We start from the raw sequence: 20436 nt of genomic DNA, 5'->3' as shown, positions 1-20436 counted from the left end.
CTGGAACTGAAGATGTTCATGCCATGAACTGCAGTGTTTTCTCCCTTGCCACTGCAGCCCTCGCTGTCATTTGGTGACTGTTGATCTCTTGGTTTTATGGGCTGTTAATCAGAGCTCTCATCAGTCACCTATCCATAGAAGTGAAAGCAGAGCCAGTTTTCACTTTTACCTTCCCTCCTCTTCTCCACCTAGTGTTGCCAGCTACTCGAGGCTCTTTGTTAAAAGAGCTTCATAGCATTTATTTGAGAATTTAATTATATCTGTCTTTCTCAAGGTCCAATCCTTCTCCTCCTCCTCCTTCTCCTTGCAGAGGGATCTTGCAAGATGTCATCATGTAGTTGCACTTAAAAAATACAGAATCAAAAGAATTTAAGATTAATCTGAACTCATTATTTTAAGCATCTCTGTATCTAGATTCATGATAAAATATTTCTGCAAGAAATACTGCTCTTACACCAGTGGCTTTATGAGCTTTATATGTGCTAGTAATGTCCAGTATGTCTGCTGCAATTTTTGTATATTAGTTTTTTCTTTGTTAACCCTAACAGGTGGTACTCAGATGATTAAACTACTTCTGTGAGCTGAAGAACTAACTTTTTCCTCTTCTTTCCATTTCAATAGGTTGTAGAATGGAATTTCTGGATAAAACAATCAATAGCTATCTTGATGTTTGGCTTGGACCCAGAGGTAAGATTTGTCAACAAATACCTAAATAAAACTGATATTTAAGTGCAGATACTAGGGCATACAGCTTTTCTGTAACATCCTGACTTTGACAGGTGACTATTTTAGTATCTGCAAACATCAAAATATGTGATTCTGTAATAAATCAAAAAATCTACTCAATGCTTCTGATGTTTTGACCTGAAGAGCTGCTTATTTTTCACCTATGACAATCATAGGAGCTATTTTTCTTACTCAGTTAAGCTCCTGTTGTTAGTCTTAGTGAATGGCTTCTCTCACTCAGATCTTTGCCACTTTTTTTAAAGAATTTAATAATAGTTTTTATTTTTAAAAATCGTTTTTACTTTGCATTTGATGAAATAAAAATATGCTTACTTGTAACCAGAGCTGCTAAGCAATTTTTCACTGAAGAAATGTAGTTTTTGGAGAGCATTGCTTTGAAACAGTTATTTTTAAAGAAACAATGGTTCTGGTAGGTTTTTGACTGGGAAAAATTCTACAGGTGGAGAACAGCAATCCTGGTCAGCATAAAGAAGAGAGATGCAGTGGGACTGGGACAGACAGTAGCCTCATGGTGGGGGCTTCCAGCTAGGGTAGGGATGGCCCTGTTCCACCTGGTGCTGACCAGGGAGTGTTAATGTCAGCATCCTGTACAGAGTGTGCGTAGCAATCCTGCTCAGTGGCATGCGCTTTCTCCTCGGATTGCTTCAGTAGTGTCTTTTCTGCCTCTTTCTTTGTCACAGTGGAATTCGGTGGTGGTGCTGCTTCCTCGCAAGACAAAGTCCACAGGAGGTGGAACAACTCTCTGATCCTTCAAAGTGTGTTTTCTGTTTGCTTTTTGGTAGCTCAGTGCCCTTGTTGCCCCCCTCTTCATACTAAGCCCATTTAAATTACTCTGGATGTTCTGATATAACTTACTGCATGTGCTGGCATATGGTCAATATTTGCCATGTCTTAAAAATAATGAACCATAAAGGTAGCAAATCCAAACAATTCCCCGGCTTTCTTAACTAATTCCCAACCTACATTTTAAGGCCTCATTTCTTACATTCGGGATCCACATGTGAATCCTTTGAAATTAAGTCAGGGCTGTGAATGCCAGCAATAACTGAATTGTTGATTTATGAGTTTGCAAATTTGGTTTCAATCCTTCAGACCGACTTCAGTGAGAGGAGTGAAATGCGGTGCTGTTGCTGGGTACAGACAACACAGTTGTGGTTCAGAAGAATCATGCACTTGTCCCAAGTGTTCCCCTGAAATCCTCTTGTTCAGGGCGGTTTATGTGCTTTTCCCGAGCAGCTGACGTGTTGCCAGCTGGACTGGTTAATCAGTCTGGACTGCCTACTCTGTTTCATTGCTCCCACAAGGACTTCAAAATTTAATCCTTTTGAGTAGCACATACACGAGTCTAATTGTGTTAGCACTGACTAGAAAATAATTATCAGGATCATCCACTGATAACTACAAAGGTATCTGCTTCACTCCTAGCTTTGCTATCTCTGTGAGGAAATAAGATGTGTGCTATCAGGAAAGGTTGATTTGAGAGAATAAAGATTGTTGAAGTTTTTCTTCATAATTTAAGCTCATCTGTGGTATTCAGGATGGACGATGATTCTGAACGGTAGTGACTTTTTAAAAATAATAGCGGTAATAATTTAGGAGTATTTTTGCCTTAAGAAGAGAATTATTTCTGCTTTCTTTAACAACTGTATAACTAAAATCTTGTTTGCAGAGATTGTTTGTAATTAGCAATGTTGCCCTTAATAAAATGGATTGCTGCTCTTCCTTTCCCTTTCCCTCCAGTATTCTGGCACTAGAAGCATTTTGGGTAAAGGTTTTTCTGGATGCATTGAATTCTTCCCCGTATAAAATCTAAGTGTTTCCATGTTTTTGTTTGTTTCAGACCCCAGAGTAAAAGGATGGCTTCTTCTGGAGAACTATACACCTACCTTTATCTTCTCAGTCTTGTACTTACTAATCGTGTGGCTAGGACCAAAGTACATGCGGAATAAGCAACCGTTCTCGTGCAGGGGTATTCTAGTGGTCTACAACCTTGGACTTACACTGCTTTCCCTGTATATGTTTTATGAGGTAGGAGGAAAGGGGTTGGGTCAGGGTTATTTTGCAGTATCTGTTTTAATTATTTTGGCTTATGTTGAAAATCATCTCCGAGGAAAGTCCAGGGGAAATATCTGCAGAAATGTTGCAACTGTTCTTCAATGTCACTTCTCAGGGGAGAAGATTGTAGTTGTAATGTTACCTCTAAGGACAGTGTGAAACAAACCTTGCCTTAAACATCTATGCTGACCTTGGTTAGCAGTGTTTCAAATACACTTCTGTCGCTCAGTGGGAGTGAAGGCCTGATCTTTCAGCAGGAACCTGGCTACTCCTTCAGTAATTCCTCCTTGCCTAGAAGTCATGCTCAATGTGACTGTGCTGGTGGATTGTACAGAGCACTTCATAGCAAAACTACGACTTGATTTGGAGTGCAAAAGGTGTTTTATTTAAATGTGTTTAATCATGCACACACTCCATATCTATTTCTGTAAGCCTACAATTGCTTCATGTCCTCTTAGTTTTGCTGAAACAATTCCATCAACGGCATTGTGATTCATCTGTTTCTTGGAAGTAAAAATCTGAACATACAAATACATTTCCAACTGAATTGGACTTTCTGTGGACTTATTTTCTCTCCTAACAAAACAAAGATTTAGGCAGTATAAAGTGATCCACTTCCCAGAGAGCATTTTAGCTGCTTTTACTCAGAATTATATGGTTTTTCTTAAAGTGAAAATTAAGAACTATGTTAGTGTAAATAAGAATGTGGTCAGAAAATGATTGATTGTGTGGCTTTAATGTACAGGATACTCTGGCTTGCTTTTAACCAAAAGCACTTCTTTCTTTAAGGAGAGATTTCATTTTCATCATACAATTCAAGCTAAAGCCAAAACTACTAATCTCTTTTCCTTTTTTTTTTTGCATTTGCTTAGAAGTATATGCAAGCTGTAATTCTCCTTTAAGTTTCTAGTTAATTCTGTAGTGTTTTACAAGGTGAGCATTTAGATAGCAAGTGATTTAAATTTAAAGTTATTTCTATGTACTGAATTGTTTAGTCAAAAATTACTGAGTTGGGTTATTAAGAACTTTGATACTTGATTCTTCAGGGTAAACAGTCTTGGATTCAGTAGGTACTTGGAACAACTTTTATTCTTGATGTGCTTATATTTCTAACCTCCGAGTCAGGATGTTACCATCCAGAAAAATTTGTGTGTTACCTGTTTAATTTGTCTAAAAGTATTGTTGAGGACTTCATGTACAACATCTGCATTATTTATCTATTGTTTTAACCTCCAGTTATGTTATTGAGTGTTTACAAGTATGGAATTTTCTTCAGTTGTACTGAGTGTGGATAAAACTCTCAGGGTAGCCAATCTTTTTTCCTTGAATACTTGAAATAATATGCATAGTTTCCAAATGAAAATTTCTGTAGCATTCTACATGTTACAAACCATGGTGATAAATTTAAACAGAAGAAAAGATCTGAACTGTTGATCTTACAAATGCCTTTTTCTTGCTAACAATGAACTGGTTACCAAGAAAGGACTATTTCTTGTATGCTGAACAAGTCCTCATACTTGTAGCCAGCTGAATGGCTTTTATATTGTGAAGGAATGAGACAACTAAAATACAGTGACTATTAAGGCTCCTCCTTCCTGTATAGTGAAACAATCAAAGTGAATATTGCTCATAATGTAACTTTATATGAAAGTGTTCACTGGTATTGCTGTAAATATACCTTCCCTTTATAAATGGGAATACACGAAGCTACAGTGTTATGAAGACTATTAAACTTCTGATAGTTGCCATGAAATGTGTTTGACAGCACTTACAAGCTAGACGCGAGGGCAAGCAATGTTGTGCAACCGGGGACTGATCCCATAAAAGTGCTTCCAAGTAGAGAGCTGTGCTGACATAACACTGCACTGCTTGGTGTTTGCAGGGAGAGAGCTCAAGGGCCAGGTGATAGGGGAAAAAAATTGAGCTTCCTGCACCTGCAGGTATGTTCTCTAGCTGTAGTGCCTCCACCATTACCTGTGTCGGTGCGAAGCAGACGATACCTTTGCTCAGATCACATAGTGGAAATTTGGCTTTGAAGGATTAGCCATATACCAGTAGCACTTCATAGTACACATACTTTTAAGATAACATGGTGAAGAGCAGCATCCAAAAGAGATGTAACTCCCTGTTCTCTTCCTTGTTGTCACTTTGAATTTCAGGTGGATTTTTCAGTCATAGTTTGAGGAAAGTCATAAAACATCTCCACTTATGAACTTGTTTAGTAGCCTGTCTGAAAATAAGCTGGTTTAATAGCTTGTGTACAATAAACCTGAAACCCTGCTTTGGAGTTCTTTCTGAGTTACAGCTGTGGTGGTTCAGGTCATGATTCATAGCATCACAGCTCAGTTTAAATATTATATGACTGAAATAAGATGTTAAAGTAAGGCATCCTCCCAACTAGGATGAGAAAGATGACCTGCTTGGTCTTTCTGACCTTTACATTTGAGAATTTATATGCAATAATGTGGGGAAAACAATTTTGCATTGTAGGATTTGTGTAATTCTAGTTACTGTGTACTTGCACCATTTGATCTACTGATGTAATGTAATATAACCTTATTCTTCTTATTTGGAATTCCTAAGATAGTAGTTTCTGTGTGTACTTGCTATAAATTATTTATTTGGGCATTTAATGACTGGTCTGGGTTCTGGTACTAGCAGAACAGAGTATTGGACTGTGCTTGTCCCAGATGATACAAAAGACATGGCAGGCCTAGGGGAGCGGGAGAGGTTTCTCCAGGCTGACATGTCACTCCCATACTTCAGGAAGAGGGGATGCTCATTAGGGGCAAACAATGTTTTATTCTGTATAAATATACAGTGCTTGGACTTTGAGGGGAAAAAAGCACTCCTGTGTTGGGCAGGGGCAACAAGGGGAGGCCTCCCATGTGGTGGAGAAGGTGCGTAGCAGGATATGGGTTAATCTCCCGCTGACTGGCATGGCTGTATCTGAGGGAGCTGTGGGAGTTAGGGAGAGCAGCAGAGGTAGTACTGCTTCCACCCCTGTTGCTGCTCTGCTCCAGGATCACGAGTCAAGTTGTTCTTGCAACGCTGTGAGTAGGGCCCATGCCTCTCTGCTTGAGTCTTGGTGGGGTAATTTGGCAAAGCAGGAAAAGTGCCAGGTACCCAGTTATATGGCATGCAGACCTATTTATTTTGGGGGTGTTTGTTAGCAAAACTAGCCAAGTGATATGAGCCACCAGGATTTGAGCAACTGAGGGAACTGGGGTTGCTTAGCCTGGAGAAAAGGAGGCTCACGCTCTACAGCTACCTGAAAGGAGGTTGTAGAGAGGTGGGTGTCGACCTTTTCTCCCAAGTAACAAGCAATAAGTCACGATCACTTCCCTAGTCCTGCTGGCCACACTGTTTCCTGGCCACAAGCCAAGATGCCATTGGCCTTCTTGGCCACCTGGGCACACTGCTGGCTCCTGTTCAGCCAGCTGTCAATCAACACCCCCAGGTCCCTTTCTGACTGGCAGTTCTCCAGCCACTCCTCCCCAAGCCTGTAGCGCTGCTGGGGGTTGTTGTGGCCCAAGGGCAGCCCCCGGCATTTGGCCTTATGGAAACTCCTCCAGTTGGCCTCAGCCCATGGCTCCAGCCTGTCCAGGTCTCTCTGCAGAGCCTCCCTGCCCTCGAGCAGATCAACACTCCCGCCCAACTTGGGGTCATCTGCAAACTGACTGAGGGTGCACTCGATCCCCTCGTCTAGATCATCAATAAAGATGTTAAACAGGAGTGGCACCAATAGTGACCGTTGGGGTCTGCCACTTGTGACCAGCCACCAACTGGATTTAACTCCATTCATCGCAACTCTTTGGGCTCTGCCATCCAGCCAAGTTTGAACCCAGTGAAGAGTACACCTGTCCAAGCTGTGAGCAGCCAGATCCTCCAGGAGAATGCTGTGGGAAACTGTGTCAAAGGCATTACCAAAGTCTAGGTGGACAACATCCACAGCCTTTCCTTCATCCAATAAACAGGTCATCTTGTCATAGAAGGGGATCAGGTTTGTCAAGCAGGACCTGCCTTTCATAAACCCATGCTGACTGGGCCTGATCCCCTGGTTGTCCTGTACATGCTATGTGATGGCACTCAAGATGATCTGCTCCATAAGCTTTCCTGTCACCAAGGTCAGACTGACAGTCCTGTAGTTCCCTGGATCCTCCTTCCATTCCTTCCTGTAGATGGGCGTCACACTTGCTAACTTCCAATCAACTGGGACCTTCCTGGTTAGCCAGGACTGCTGATAAATGATTGAAAGTGTCTTGATGAGCACTTCTTCCAGCTCCCTCAGTACCCTTGGGTGCATCCCATCTGACCCATAAACTTGTTTGTATCTAAATGGTGTAGCAGGTTGCTAACCCTTTCCACTTGGATTATGGGGGCTTCATTCTGCTCCGCATCCCTGTCTTCTAGTTCAGGGGGCTGGTTACCCAGAAAACAACTGGTCTTACTATTAAAGACTGAGGCAAAGAAAGCATTAAGTACCTCAGCCTTTTCCTCGACCTTGTCACTGTCGTGTGTGTCGTGTCCATTCCCCCCCCCCCCCCCCCCCCCCCGTATCCAGTACAGGGTGGAGATTCTCCTTAGGGCTCCTTTTGTTGCTAATGTATTTATGGAAACATTTTTTATTGTCTTTTATGTCAGTAGACAGATAAGTTCTAGTTGGGAAGGAGCTGTCTCTTTTTGTGTCATTTAAAAATCATGTACTCTGGTGAAAATTTTTATAGTCAGCCTTTTCTGAATAGGTTAATTTCTTGAGAAAAGATACGCCCGTGGTTGTGCATCAGCAATGCCATTAGCAAGCCTGGGCTCCTGCCAACCTGAAAATGAAGGACTTCCTAGGGACAGAGGGCATGGAAAGGTTGTTTCAAGCCTGGGGCAGCTGAGGAGCCACCAGCCCATTGCTGGGCAAGCTGAGACATGCTGTACAGTAACTGTAAGGGGAGATCAGAAACTCTGGCCATCCTGAAAGCAGACCACAATAAGCATGAGCAATGACTTAAATGCACTAGCTAGCCATTTATGACACCTCTATTTATTGCTTTCTAGGTGGCATGTAAGCAGCTCTCTGGTGCTGTACGCCCAGCCCCATGCGTAACAGAACCATTTGGGAATCATTCGTGGTCAGGTCTCCAAGTGGCCCATTGATTTTGTTTTCTGAAGCCTTCCAGTATGTGCTGAAAATATTGTGGATGTAGGAAATAGTGGTGTCAGACAAAGGAGCAGCTGCTTTACTCAGTAAAAGGATTATCTGTGTGTTGTATGTTGCACCAAGCAAGGTTTGTGGGTAGCAGCAGTAGTTTGTGGGCAGCAATAGCAGCTTTTCACCATTTCGTTCCTCTGGAAAGGGAGAGATTAAATTATTTTTGTAACTTTACTAACTATTTATATGATAAAAGATGTTACAGTTTCTTACAAATGTTGTTTTGCTTCTGTAATTTAAACCCCTGTGGCTGTGAGAGTATTACAGCTCCTAGCATGTTACTACATGCTCTTCTGGAAACAAGGGTTCCAGAAGGGGAAACTCAGGTTTAGCTGAAGCGACCTATAGCCACATTGATAGCTTTGCCCTTCCTGAGAGGTGGGATCCATCCAGACACCTTTGGTTGCATTACGCTTTAGGTAGTGAACCTGTATCACTTGCAGGGAAAGCTCTTTGGGTTTCACTATGCTACCTTTTACTTGGGATAAGTTTATGGACTGCAGCATTAGTGATAGATGCTGTTTGGATTAATTACAATATAAACGTTGTGAGTATCACTCTATTCTTAACACTTCCTTGAGCTATGAGAACTGTATGAAAACATCTGTAAGCTCTTAACAACATGATCACAGCACAATGTGGTCTTCTGTCTGAGGGACTGGCAGGCACTTGTGAAGCTGCACAGGCTTCCCCTCGGTGCCCTAAGAGCGGTTTGGTGCAAGGCTTCCTCTGGGTCGTAGCTGGTCCTTTAGCAGGGGACCACTTCTAAACTGGTGTGCCTTGCACAGTCATGCCTGCCTTACAGCCCGGAGAGGAGTCCTCCCGTGGCTGTGTTCCCTTTGCTGCTTGGATAGAGAAATTGCTTGGGTCTGCCATTGATGCGCACGGCTGCCCTGCTTTCACTGTGGCTAGGTGGTATTGATTTATCTGTAATACATGAGATAATTCCAGGTCTATATGTTATGATATAACTAGATGTCTTTTTTTTTCCCCCTAAATAGTGGCAATACTTCTATCTTGGGTCAAAAATAATGACCTAGGCTGATTGGGTATTTTAAAAGCTAATTTAGAGGGAAAATGAGGCATGAAAGAAATAACATTAGGGAAAGGTGGATCATTTAACTGATAATCTTTATTGCACCTTTTAGAATTAGCTTCCCATTCACAGTTCTGAGCAGCATTTTAATCATGCCCAGTTATTGTAGTCCTTTACTCACATGGTCACTTCAAATGACTTATGGTACAAATTGTTTTCCACCGTGGCTTTGCAAAGCTTTTTTATATTCTGCATGAGCATAGTTAGGGCCAAAACTGGATAACTTGCTTGTGCAGGATATCTGTTTCTGCCTTTAAAATGTTTTTTGGGATACCTAACAATTCATTTTTTCACTTGGGAATCATCTAAATCTGTTACTCCTCTCCATATGCTATTCCCAAGAGGAAAAATGTCTTTATAAACACCATCCTGTGATCCCTTCTGTTGCAGTATTAAAGGGGGCTTGCTCCTGTCCTTGTACCCACTCCCTCCTCCCATCCCACCCTCAACCTGCCCCTCCATCTCCCACCCATGAAAGGGTGGGACATGGACATCCAGCTTGCCTCTTGCTTCTCCAGAGGTTTCAGCCAACCCCTTGGCAATGGGCTCCCCATCAGCCTCTCCTGACTGATACCTGCTCATTACTCTTGAAAGTAATTCCATCAGATCTGAGGTGTTATTTGTTATGCCAGGAAGTCAGTCAGGCAATGCCATATCCTATAGAGGAAGTCACTTATACTGGGATGAGTGAATTAGTTAAAAGATCTTGAAGAAACGCAATACCATAAACCATCAGTTGTTGGCTGTTAAAGATAGTAAAGCTGAAGATTTGCTCTGTTACATGGCTGAAAATTTGTAGTCAGATCTCTCTATATAAAGTTTCTTTAAAATAAACTTTCTTTCCAAAAATAATCAGAAGAAAAATATATTTATTTTACTTTGGTTGTTTACTTTCTCCAACAATGAGATCATCAGCCAAGAGAAAAAGATATTTCTTGAGAATCTGTCTGGAATAAGACTGTGCAAAACACACATGCTCTGTGGGATAAGTGGGCGTAAGATGCTACCACCTGTTTTTATTCTGGTATACCCCAATTGGAAGAATTTGTTAATTCACCCTCCACTATGATTAGGTCACTGCTTGGAGCTTGAATTCAACCTAATGCCACACTCGGGTGCCCATAAATCCCTTGACACCAGATGTCTCAGCAGAGCCGCTGTGGAGGTTTGCATGTGCTGCGGGGTACAGCCTTCCCCCCAAATAACACTTTATTCTTTGATCTTCTCAGCTGGTGACAGGAGTATGGGAAGGAGGATACAATTTCTTCTGTCAGGATACGCACAGTGGAGGAGAAGCCGATATGAAGGTAATGTAATGGAGACTTACAGCAAATAACGTTTCAAATTGTCTGCTTGTGTGTACGTGAAAAGCAGAACAGTATTGATTATGCACATAGTTTTGTTCAAACTATATACTTTTTTCCCCTCCTTTTACAGTACAATGGACAATGCGTTGTCAAATGTAATAGTTAATCTACAGTATATTCATGATTAGTATTTTGGTGAGTAATTATCTGTAAATTTTCAAGTGTTCCCAGGTCAAAACACAAGGGCTTGGTCTTCAGATTGTATCCAACCACTGTGTGTTGTGACTCCCCTTTTCCTTCTGAGATGTGATGATTTCTTCTAGTCGCTGTTCAGAGCTCTTCTTTACAGAGAGCACTGCAGGATCAACTTTGGTTAAATATTTTCTCGTTTCTCCCAGGACATCCCAGGTACATAGCAATAGCCTCATAAAGCAGTCTTTGTCATCCTGTTTTAATCTGTAGCTATGGGTTTGTACTTGGATCTCCTACAGAGATTATCTGAGGCAGAAGCATTACACAAGATCTCAGCGGTGTCTTCAATGCTAGTGCAGGACAGAATCTGGGTTTTAATTACTCAGCTAAAGGGTTGAAAGCCCCCATAATGTGCAATGCTTCTAAAACTTGTTTCCTCCTTTCTAGATCATACGTGTTCTCTGGTGGTATTATTTCTCCAAACTCATTGAGTTCATGGATACCTTCTTTTTCATTTTGCGGAAAAATAATCATCAGATCACTGTTCTACATGTCTACCACCATGCCACAATGCTGAACATTTGGTGGTTTGTTATGAACTGGGTGCCTTGTGGTCACTGTAAGTACTGGATTATGGTGGAGAACACTTGGAACAAGGGTCTTGTTTTGGTTTTCTTTTGGTCAAACCAGACATCTCTGGTACCTTCAGCTGTTCTGTCCCATATTAAGATGCTTTTCTGCATTGCAACTGTTGCAGATAGTTGCAGGAGTTAAGCTGCCTCTAGAAAAGGCATGTCTATGTAGTTTGAAGAATTTGCTTGGCAGTGTGACATTCATCAGGGGCAGTAGTCCAGGTCTGATACCTGTCAATTTTGCTTTCTCTATTTTGTGGTGGTTGCAGACTCTCTAAAGAAACAATACTCTTTTCCAGGTCAGGACCAGAAGTTTGTTTCAGCTGCAAGATAGCTAATAGTGACTCTTGTTCTTGTATCTCTCAAGTTTACATGAGATGTTACTTTCTTAATTTAATCTCATTATATGACTAGCCATAACAAATGGTTTCAATTAAAATCTTGTTCCCTGAGTGCTAATGAACTTGACTAAATGCATCTTAAGTGGAAGTTTTCCATGTCTTGTCTAAATCCTGCTAACCTCTGGCAATCTTGCTTTGGTTATTTAATTTAATTGCTTTTAGCTGGCATCTGTTTCCTAACTGCATTAGCATGTCTTAGTTGTGGTTCAGATGTGCAGCTTATAGATACTGAACACTCATCCAAGAGAAACCTTTTCAAATTCAGTGGATGTGAACTACCATCAGTGCAGACCAAGAGGCTGGGTTGCTCAGGAGTCTGCTTTCCGAGCCAAACAACATAGAAACTCTTACTTGTTTTGTGTTGTCGGCACAGCAGTGAGTAATGCTGAACTTATAAAAAGTGTGCATCTGGAACCACATTCTTCTCCAGGGAAGTCAGTCCTTGCTTATACAGCAGTCAAAAGTGCAGATACTTAAGAGTCTATCTTGTGTTTGTGTGGTCTTGAAAATACTTTTGTGCTATTTCTAGTGATGTGTTTTTCTTCTTCCTTTCCAAGCTGTATGTTCTGCTTGGTCATCACAGCTCTGTGTGGTTTGGTGTTAAGCTAAAACTTTCTTTAATGACTAAAGGTGCTGTAAACAAGGACAAATAAAATGGCTAACTTGCAGTTTCTGAAGATATCTGTTGCTTTTGGTTATAAATGACAAAATAGGCTCCTGCCTGGAAGGAAGTGAGATAAGCCTAAAATTAGATGAGTGAAGCTAGTGATTGTTGGGCATGTTTACATGCCTCGTTTTTATCAGCTTCCTCAGTTCCCTTGAGAAGCCAAAATGTAGATGTGAAAAAGAATAAATCAAGGAAACAAAACCAGAAGGCTGGTATAAAATGCACAGCTGCAAAACAGCTTCTCCAATCCAAATAATAAATCTCTTGCCTTTCTTCTAAGAGAAATCGTATTTTAAATAGCATTTTGAACTTGTTATTTTTGTAAGTTCCATGAAACAGCATGTTCCTGGTAACGCAGTGTACTTTCTTTCTCCTTTGCCCTTTTTAAGCTTACTTTGGTGCCACACTGAACAGCTTTATCCATGTCCTCATGTACTCCTACTATGGATTGTCTGCTGTTCCAGCAATGCGTCCTTATCTGTGGTGGAAGAAGTACATCACTCAGGGGCAGCTGGTGAGTGATTAGTCTTTCAGTGCTTCAGCAGGCTCTTGTATTTATAACGAGATCCTCTTTACTGAGTTAGAAAATTTTGGCAGGGGGTGGAAGAAGGGAGAATGAAGGCTAGTACCTTCTACATCTTTAAGTGCCTAAATCACCTTAGATATCTGGCTTTTGCACCTCTGTTTGTTCTGTTTTCAGGACGATGGGGAGCTGGGGACTGATGGTGTACATGAATCAGTGCTGAGATCAGTGGGATCTTTCTCCACCTCCCTGTGTTGTATGGCTGGATGTATTTGGAAGCTGCAGCGCTGGGTTTTCTGAGACTCACTAGCTAGGGAGGAGGGAGAAGCTTTTCTTCCAAGTCAGCTTGAGCTAGTGTGCTCTTCTTTGTGCTTGGTTGCTCAGGCTGATGTTGAGATGACAGACCAGAAACTTGACTGTAATGCAGTCCACAGCTAACAAGGCCCTTCATTCTAGTCCTGTGGGACAATGGATTTTCTGTCTCACTTTTGCATACAGTTGCAAATGGTTTATTAAAAAGTGTTCAATATTTCTGGTCTCCTTCTGCACTTTAAATGGGCAGATTTTTTTCTCTTGTAATTCTGTGTTGAGCTCCTTGTATCCATTTGTATTGTTTCCTGTGTGTACAGTGATGAAGCCCGAATGCTGTGTACTGGAGGTGAAAAGAGCAATGAAATTAAGCAATATGGCACACGCTGTAGTGACACTGAACGAGAACCAGGTTTCAATGTGTCTACATGTCAGAACACCCCAAGGAAACGTGCATGAGTGTTGTGTCTTCCCCAGTTTGTAGGTGGGGAAACTGAAGCCTAGAGATAAACTTTTTTTGTTATCTTCCCCCCACCCCTTAGCACCTTCTCAGAGCTGTCAATAGGTTTAATAACATTTGCTGGTGATGATTAATAACACCTGCTGCCAGCAGTTCAGAGTGTTGATTCTCAAAATCTGTGGGGTTTTTAGCACTCTTTCTTCCTGAAGGATGGCTAAGTATGGTAGCCGTGGGGACGGTTGTTTGAGGGGGAGTTTGTGCTTTGTGGGGGGGGGATTTCCCTTCCAGATTTAGGCTATTTTCTTCATCCTGGCTGGCTGAGGGCTACAGAGTGCTAGTGTCTCAGTGCTTCAGTTGCTCCCCTGGCTATCGTCATAGCTGCTTTCACTTCCCTGCCTCCTCTGTGTGCATAGCTGTTAGGGCAGCAAAACAGCAGAGCTTCAGAACACAACAGTCTTTCCCTTTTTAAATAAACATTCCCTAATCTGGTAGCCTTTATGTGAGGATAAATTTTGCCTAAGGCCCTCTGCAGCATTTAGGCCCGAACTCTGTTTTTCCAAAAGAACTAATTGAAGATATTGAAGCTCCCCCAGCTGCCTTGCAGCCTTTACCCCAAAAATTCTTGCACTAGAGTCATACGTGAGGCAGTCAGGTCTGTGGGAGAGGATTGCAGGATCTGTGTGTAGAACCAATGACCCCAAATCTTTTGCAACTGAAGCAGTGAGATGCAGATCTGTTCTGTTAGGATGGTAGAGTCAAACCCCATGAGCTCTCATAGGAAGAAGGTGGTCTTTGTTCCTTAGTATATGTATAAATCAATTCTATGTAACTTACTCTAATGCTCTAAAATGGAACAATATTAATCAAGCAAAAACACTTAACAGGATACCACAATCTGAATATCTACTAACTCAGGTTTACACTGTTACTAAGATAGAGAAGATAAACTTGTCAAACACACACTATTAGATTTTTTTTTACTTGTTTTGGAAGTAACTAATGAGATTTTGGTCACTAATGGCTCTTTTCCTCCTTGCATTAATGTGTTCTATTTCTCCTTTTTTTTTCCTCTTCCCAGACTCAGTTTGTCCTGACAATCTTCCAGACCAGCTGTGGTGTTGTTTGGCCATGTGCATTTCCTCAGGGGTGGCTGTATTTCCAGATTTCTTATATGATTTCTTTGATTATCCTCTTCACAAATTTCTATATTCAGGTAAAAGTAATATTCTTCGTAGCATTCTGCTGGCTGTATCTCATTGCAAAGCTGTTTACAGAAAGATATGCTTGAAATACCCTTTTGTTATCTTCCAGTAACATGCATATGTTCTTAATGTGCTGTATTTGTTGGTCTGCCCTCCAGTTTTGAATCTTCTGATATTTTGTATCTGTAATTCAGAACAATTAGTAATTTCAGTAAGCAGAGTGGCACAAGAAGACATTTTACTAATGCGATTTAACTGCAGATAAGGGAGAGGAAGAGCTTTATGTAAGAAGCAGCTTTCCAGTCTGAAATAAAAGTGGCCTGTGAACCTGTGAAGCACCCGAAGGAATTGTTCATTACTGCTCTTACAAGGGGAGATGCTTGTTTTACATCCAGGAAAACTTCCCAAACTCCCAATGTACAGAAACCTGGTTTCGTCTCACCTTTACAGGCATTTGTTTTCATTTCCATATGGAAAATCAGCTTTTTGAGTTGCATTTCTACAAAACTGATTTCGTGTCTGGACAGATCCAGACTTGGTATGGATTGTTCTGAGTAATTTGTAATCAGGTTCTGTGCAAAGATGTACCCATCTTCAGAAAATCAAACAAGCACAGCCTACTGCCCCCAAACAAGCAATCTCTGTTATGTATTTTAAAAGTGTCTTGAAAGATTTGAGCATTTCGGGTCTGTTAAGAGTGATCCATGGAGGGAAACAGAGCAGGCTTCCCTGTCTGATCTTCCAGTACTTCTTAAAGTCAGTCCCATGGCTCATATCACTTGATGCATGTGAATGTGCTAATTAAACACGGTGGTATATTCCAAATGTTACTTGACTTCATCAATTTTACTTTAACTTTTAATCATTTACCTTTCTTTCACACACATATTTTGGGAAACACACTCTTGTCAAGTGACTGAGCCCCTTTGACAAAGACTAATTAATGTATGTTTTTTCACTGTCTGTAATTTTTTTTGGTGTCCCGAGCCTCCCTGCCTATTAGTTTTTGCTTCCCTTGTTGGCCAGTGCAAATTCCTTTCGCATTTCTGTCTCTGAACTTCCCTCACAGTTCTTGTTTACCCACTTCTTGTTCTGGATTTGCTTGAGATGGTCGCCTGCAGTGCATCAAACCTCCTTCCTCACTTGTCATTTTGAGTATATTCTTCTGCCATAGTCTGCTCATAAAATTGCTTCCCTTATTTCTAATTTACGGTTAACGTAACACTCCCAGTGCTACCATCATACTACCAAGCCTTTTTGTTTTCCAGTGAACTAATTCTCTTGCTGTGATGAATGAAAGGCATAGTATAGCCTCATACACAAAAAATGGTAGAGCTTGTTAGACTCTGCTACCGGCACAAGGTCTTTAAAAATGATGGATGCAAGTTTACTTTTGAGTTTCTCAAGTTACTGTGAGAAGCATTTATTTCTATCTATTTAAGCAAAACCATGTGTTTCCATATATTCTAGACTTACAACAAGAAGGCATCCTCGAGGAGGAAAGAGTATCAGAACGGCTCTACGGCCACTGTGAACGGGTACACAAACAGCTTTTCTTCCCTTGAGAACAATGTGAAACAAAGGAAACAAAGGAAGGATTGAAGACCAAACTGAAAAACCATTTTGATAACCCCAACAACAAAATCATCTGATTGTAAGCACAATAAGAGTTGTGCACTAATACTCTAACGGCTACTGTAACTATTCCTGCCTAGAATAGTGTGATTTATGTAGGACTTAACCAGTGCAAACACCCTAGAAACTGTATACAGGACATAAAAGTAGGTTAAAGTTTAAAAATAATTCTGGGCTGTCACTGACCCCGCTATAGACTGTGGAAGGGAGTATTATCGTAGTATCCGACACTGCTGTTGCCTTACTAGTCAATATGATAGGTGCTGAATTACGATTCACAATTTGAAAACACTGTAATCTAAACCTCCATTTTTTTTACTGTAGATCATGCATGTGATTGTAGAGGTAATTTGTACAATGCTGGTTTCAGTAGATAAACACACATGCCTTAAATTAAAAAGCAGGGCCCAAAGCTTATTACTGGTTTAAAAATTAGGGTATGTTTCAACTTTTCAGTTGACTGACTTTTTATTAAAAAGTCATTTAGAAGAATCCATTGATCATTTTACTGTTTTGTATGTGATACACAATGTTACGTATCTCTTACGTGATACAGTGAAATTGGAAATGGTGAATTTAGTTTTGTATATTTGGCTTTAACTGACTAAACAGTCACAAACCAGATGGAAAAGTTATTTTACCTTTTTAATAGATCTTATTTTTTTATTTGAAATATGTCACTAATATGTAAAATTAATTGGCGCTTACACAGTCCAGTAAGACTTAAATATTGTCTCTAAGGTTTAGAGTATTTACAGGGTGGACCCATTTTTTCTTTTCTCTTTCTTTTTTTTTTTTTTTCTCCTTATTTCTGACAATTCTTAAATGCTAAATGAAGAGTGGTTTTTAATATGGAAACTGGCAGAATTACAAGTGTTAATACCATAGCCATATCCACATTTTAGGAGCTACTGTTTTAAATCTGTGACATATCTGAAAACAAATTTAAAAACGAAGACAGAAAGATGCTTTTCTGCTGGAATTGTCTGTATTTAGGTTGGTATCTGTACTGTTCTTCATGTAGCATATGTTCATTTTTAAAATGTGCCTAACATAAATGTGTTTTTTTCCCAAACAAGCAAAATTAAACAGTCTAAGTCATATCTAATGTTTTTTAAATGTTACTGAAATGTGCTGGAAATGTCTGTTTCTGTAATGTGAGTTGTGTATATCACCAGTAATGTTTTGGCTTGTTCTCTGAGGATTTGGTTTGAGTGCTTGTTAAAGTTACTCCTTGTAAAATCTTACCTTGCACATATGAGGAGTCAGTTGCAAAGTCAGTATCTATTGCTGGTATTCTGGTATCTGCCATGGTAGAGTTTGGCTTATGAATATTATATTCATTAAGCTCTGAAAAATTGAATTGTGCAAGACATTCTGCTGGTCATTGCTCAAGTTTAACTATTTGTTTTTTGATATTTATATAAATGCCAGTTTTAACATGTTTAATTTTTTTTTTAAATTAAATCTTTTTAAAAATTTTTGCACATCTCTTAGGGAATTAATAAGTTCTCCTACTAGCCTTGTGGGTTTTCATTCCTTGTTTTGAAGGAGACAGTGTCTGTTATGTTTACATTATCAAAGCTTGTGCGTGTGTCTTCATTTCTAGGTACTGGTTTGCAGAGTCTTTACATAGCTCAGTACAGCAGCTATAATGTTCAAAAATAGGCTGTCTAAATGTGCTAGAAGTAAACCCTTGGCTCATCTGAATATACCTACATTGTTAATGTTTGACATGGTTTAATCATTAAAACACTTTTGATGATCTCTGCCTCAATTCTGGTGAGTTTGTACAGATTTAATGCATTGCCCCATCCTGTGTCAGGCCAAGGAGAGGTGTCATGATGGAAGGACAGCTACAGCTACTCAGAGAAATTTAGCGTACCAGAGATTCGGTGACAAATTCCTGAGACACCTTTGTCTGTTACTAAGCACTGCTCCCTTGTCTGGCTGTAGAAATATATAATATAATAATTGTTTAATTAAACCTCCTGCTGGGATTACTGGCTCACTGAATGCAGAGCAGGCTGAATGTCTCTGAGAGGATGAGTGCTGGGTGCAAAGCTTAACGTGGCTGAGACGGACTTTCTACCTCAGATATCCTGTCTATAAAATGTGAATAATACCTCTCTCCAGAATGGGAGCATTTTTGCAATCTTCTTGTATCTCCCCTTGCCCTTAGAAGTGATCTTTTCTGAGCCCTCACTGATTTGAGCGTTCAATCGGTGCATTGCAGCAAGCCCAGATAGATAGCTTGGTGATGGAATTAGTTAAAACAGAACTACTTATGTAGCTGTCTGTCTTCTCACTTGCAGGCTCTTAAAGCAAGAAACCTAGAGCAGGAAAATGGTTTTGCACTTTGTGTGAAAAGCTCAGAGGTTTCATGCTATGCTGGTCTCTTCTGGGAGGGAGCTCCAGATGCCTGACGTGGTTGCTAAGGCAGTTTTGTCTCCTGCAGGTGCAAATTCAACTTTGAAATTGCGTAGTGTTTTTCTAAGTGGGGTTCAGTAACATGCAGTTCTTACGATGATAAGCCAAATCTGTAGGGAGTACCTTGAAGGCAGAAGCCACAGGACCAACCTGGCCTTCCCCACTGAGCCAGCGGAAACAGGGCTGCTGCGCTCCAAACCTAGCCTTCAAAGTCACTGGCACACTGTGACAAGATGTGATGGCTTTATCATCATTTGCCACCACACAGACCCAGTGACTTTGTCCAAAATGACCAAGCTTTAAACTGTTGCATTGAGATCTTGCACAGCTCAGGAGCTTCCCATACTCAGGCTCTACAGCCCAATTGGTGGAGAGGGAGGTGAATACATTTGTTAAGCTGTGAGGAGCTTCCCATACTCAGGCTCTACAGCCCAATTGGTGGAGAGGGAGGTGAATACATTTGTTAAGCTGTGAATGGGATAGGTAAGCAAATGCCCAGAACATAGCTTTTCTTACAGTGGTCTTGGTGTGAGGACCCTGAGTGCTGTGTCATGGATGTGCAAGCTACCCCTGGGGCTGGGGTCACTCAGGCACTGGGATTCCTCAGTTGGCAGGGGGTAGTGGAAAAGCAGAGAACAATTCTGGAAACCCAGGAGATCTTTGTGGTTGATTGATTGTGTACTTAATATCTGCCTTGCATTAAGTAAAGAAAGCGCTGGAGTTTCTGATAGGACTTCTGCCACCAAATTTTGGGTAAAGAAAACCCCAGACCCCCAAACCTAATGGCGAGCTGTTCTGGGAGGTTGCCTCTACCTTCAATATTTGGTAGCTGTCTTGAGGTGTAAGTTGATAAAAATGTGTGTGTTGTATGTGACTGGACTGTATGTTGTTAAAAGGTACACATTATTTTTAAAAAGATGTAAAACTAAGCTAGATGCTGAAGAAAAGTATAAATAAAATCAGAGGCCAAATTACTTTGACAGTGTGGGTTCTGCTGGGAATCCCCTTGAGCAGTGTAGGGGGTGATTAAAATATGGATAGAGATCTCATGTTAGAGAAGTGCTGATGTTGCATTGGTACAGAAGATTAATTTACGCTGCCACTGTCATCCTCCTGCCAAGAATTACTGAACCGACAAAGGTAATTAGTTGTAATCATCAGGATGTTGCAAGAACTGGTTTAAAAAGCAAACTTGAATTCAATTTTCAAGTTTCAATCCATTTAATTTAAACCGATATACAAAACAAGATCTGTATGTTTCTCAATTTCAGTAGAGCAGATTTGGATGATTATGGGAAACTAGAGTCCCCGTGGGCTTCCATGAAATGACAGTAGCAGAGATATGATATATTAAGTCAAAGGTACTAAAATCATCTCAAACAGAAAGGGGGAAAATGAGTAACAGAGGTCCAGTTAAAAAAATAATTAAAACAAAAAGTGTCTTTGTTTAAGACAGTCAAGCTGTGACGAAGAGGAAAAAGAATTACATGTTTCAAGGATATATAATGTAGATACTATATTTTCTATAAGAAGAATGTAAAAAGTGGTACCTGCTAACTGGTAGACTTGATTTTCTG

The 20436-nt window shown here is 40.6% G+C and overlaps 1 protein-coding gene across 1 annotated transcript; it reads left to right on the top strand.

Annotated features, from left to right (window-relative positions):
• The first annotated feature begins 621 nt into the window (after positions 1 to 621).
• Positions 622 to 18188, top strand: ELOVL5 (ELOVL fatty acid elongase 5). The gene is made up of 7 exons (XM_074895759.1): positions 622 to 687; positions 2588 to 2775; positions 10331 to 10408; positions 11048 to 11219; positions 12690 to 12814; positions 14671 to 14805; positions 16265 to 18188. The coding sequence occupies exons 1-7, from the start codon at positions 630 to 632 to the stop codon at positions 16394 to 16396; spliced, it is 888 nt and encodes a 295-aa protein (XP_074751860.1). The 5' UTR covers positions 622 to 629; the 3' UTR covers positions 16397 to 18188.
• The last annotated feature ends 2248 nt before the right edge of the window (positions 18189 to 20436 follow it).

Source organism: Athene noctua, chromosome 1 (assembly GCF_965140245.1).
Source record: "Athene noctua chromosome 1, bAthNoc1.hap1.1, whole genome shotgun sequence".
In the NCBI taxonomy this organism is placed as follows: Eukaryota; Metazoa; Chordata; class Aves; order Strigiformes; family Strigidae; genus Athene; species Athene noctua.
Note: the sequence above shows the minus strand (reverse complement) of the source record. Positions and strands in the feature narration are given on the sequence as shown.

What these genes read in the sequence shown, in the direction of transcription:
- ELOVL5 (XM_074895759.1), top strand. Translation starts at nt 630, where the DNA reads ATGGAATTTCTGGATAAAACAATCAATAGCTATCTTGATGTTTGGCTT. An exon ending in CCCTGTATATGTTTTATGAG is followed by an intron (nt 2,776 to 10,330) that starts GTAGGAGGAAAG and finishes TGATCTTCTCAG; the next exon opens with CTGGTGACAGGAGTATGGGA. An exon ending in ACATCACTCAGGGGCAGCTG is followed by an intron (nt 12,815 to 14,670) that starts GTGAGTGATTAG and finishes TCCTCTTCCCAG; the next exon opens with ACTCAGTTTGTCCTGACAAT.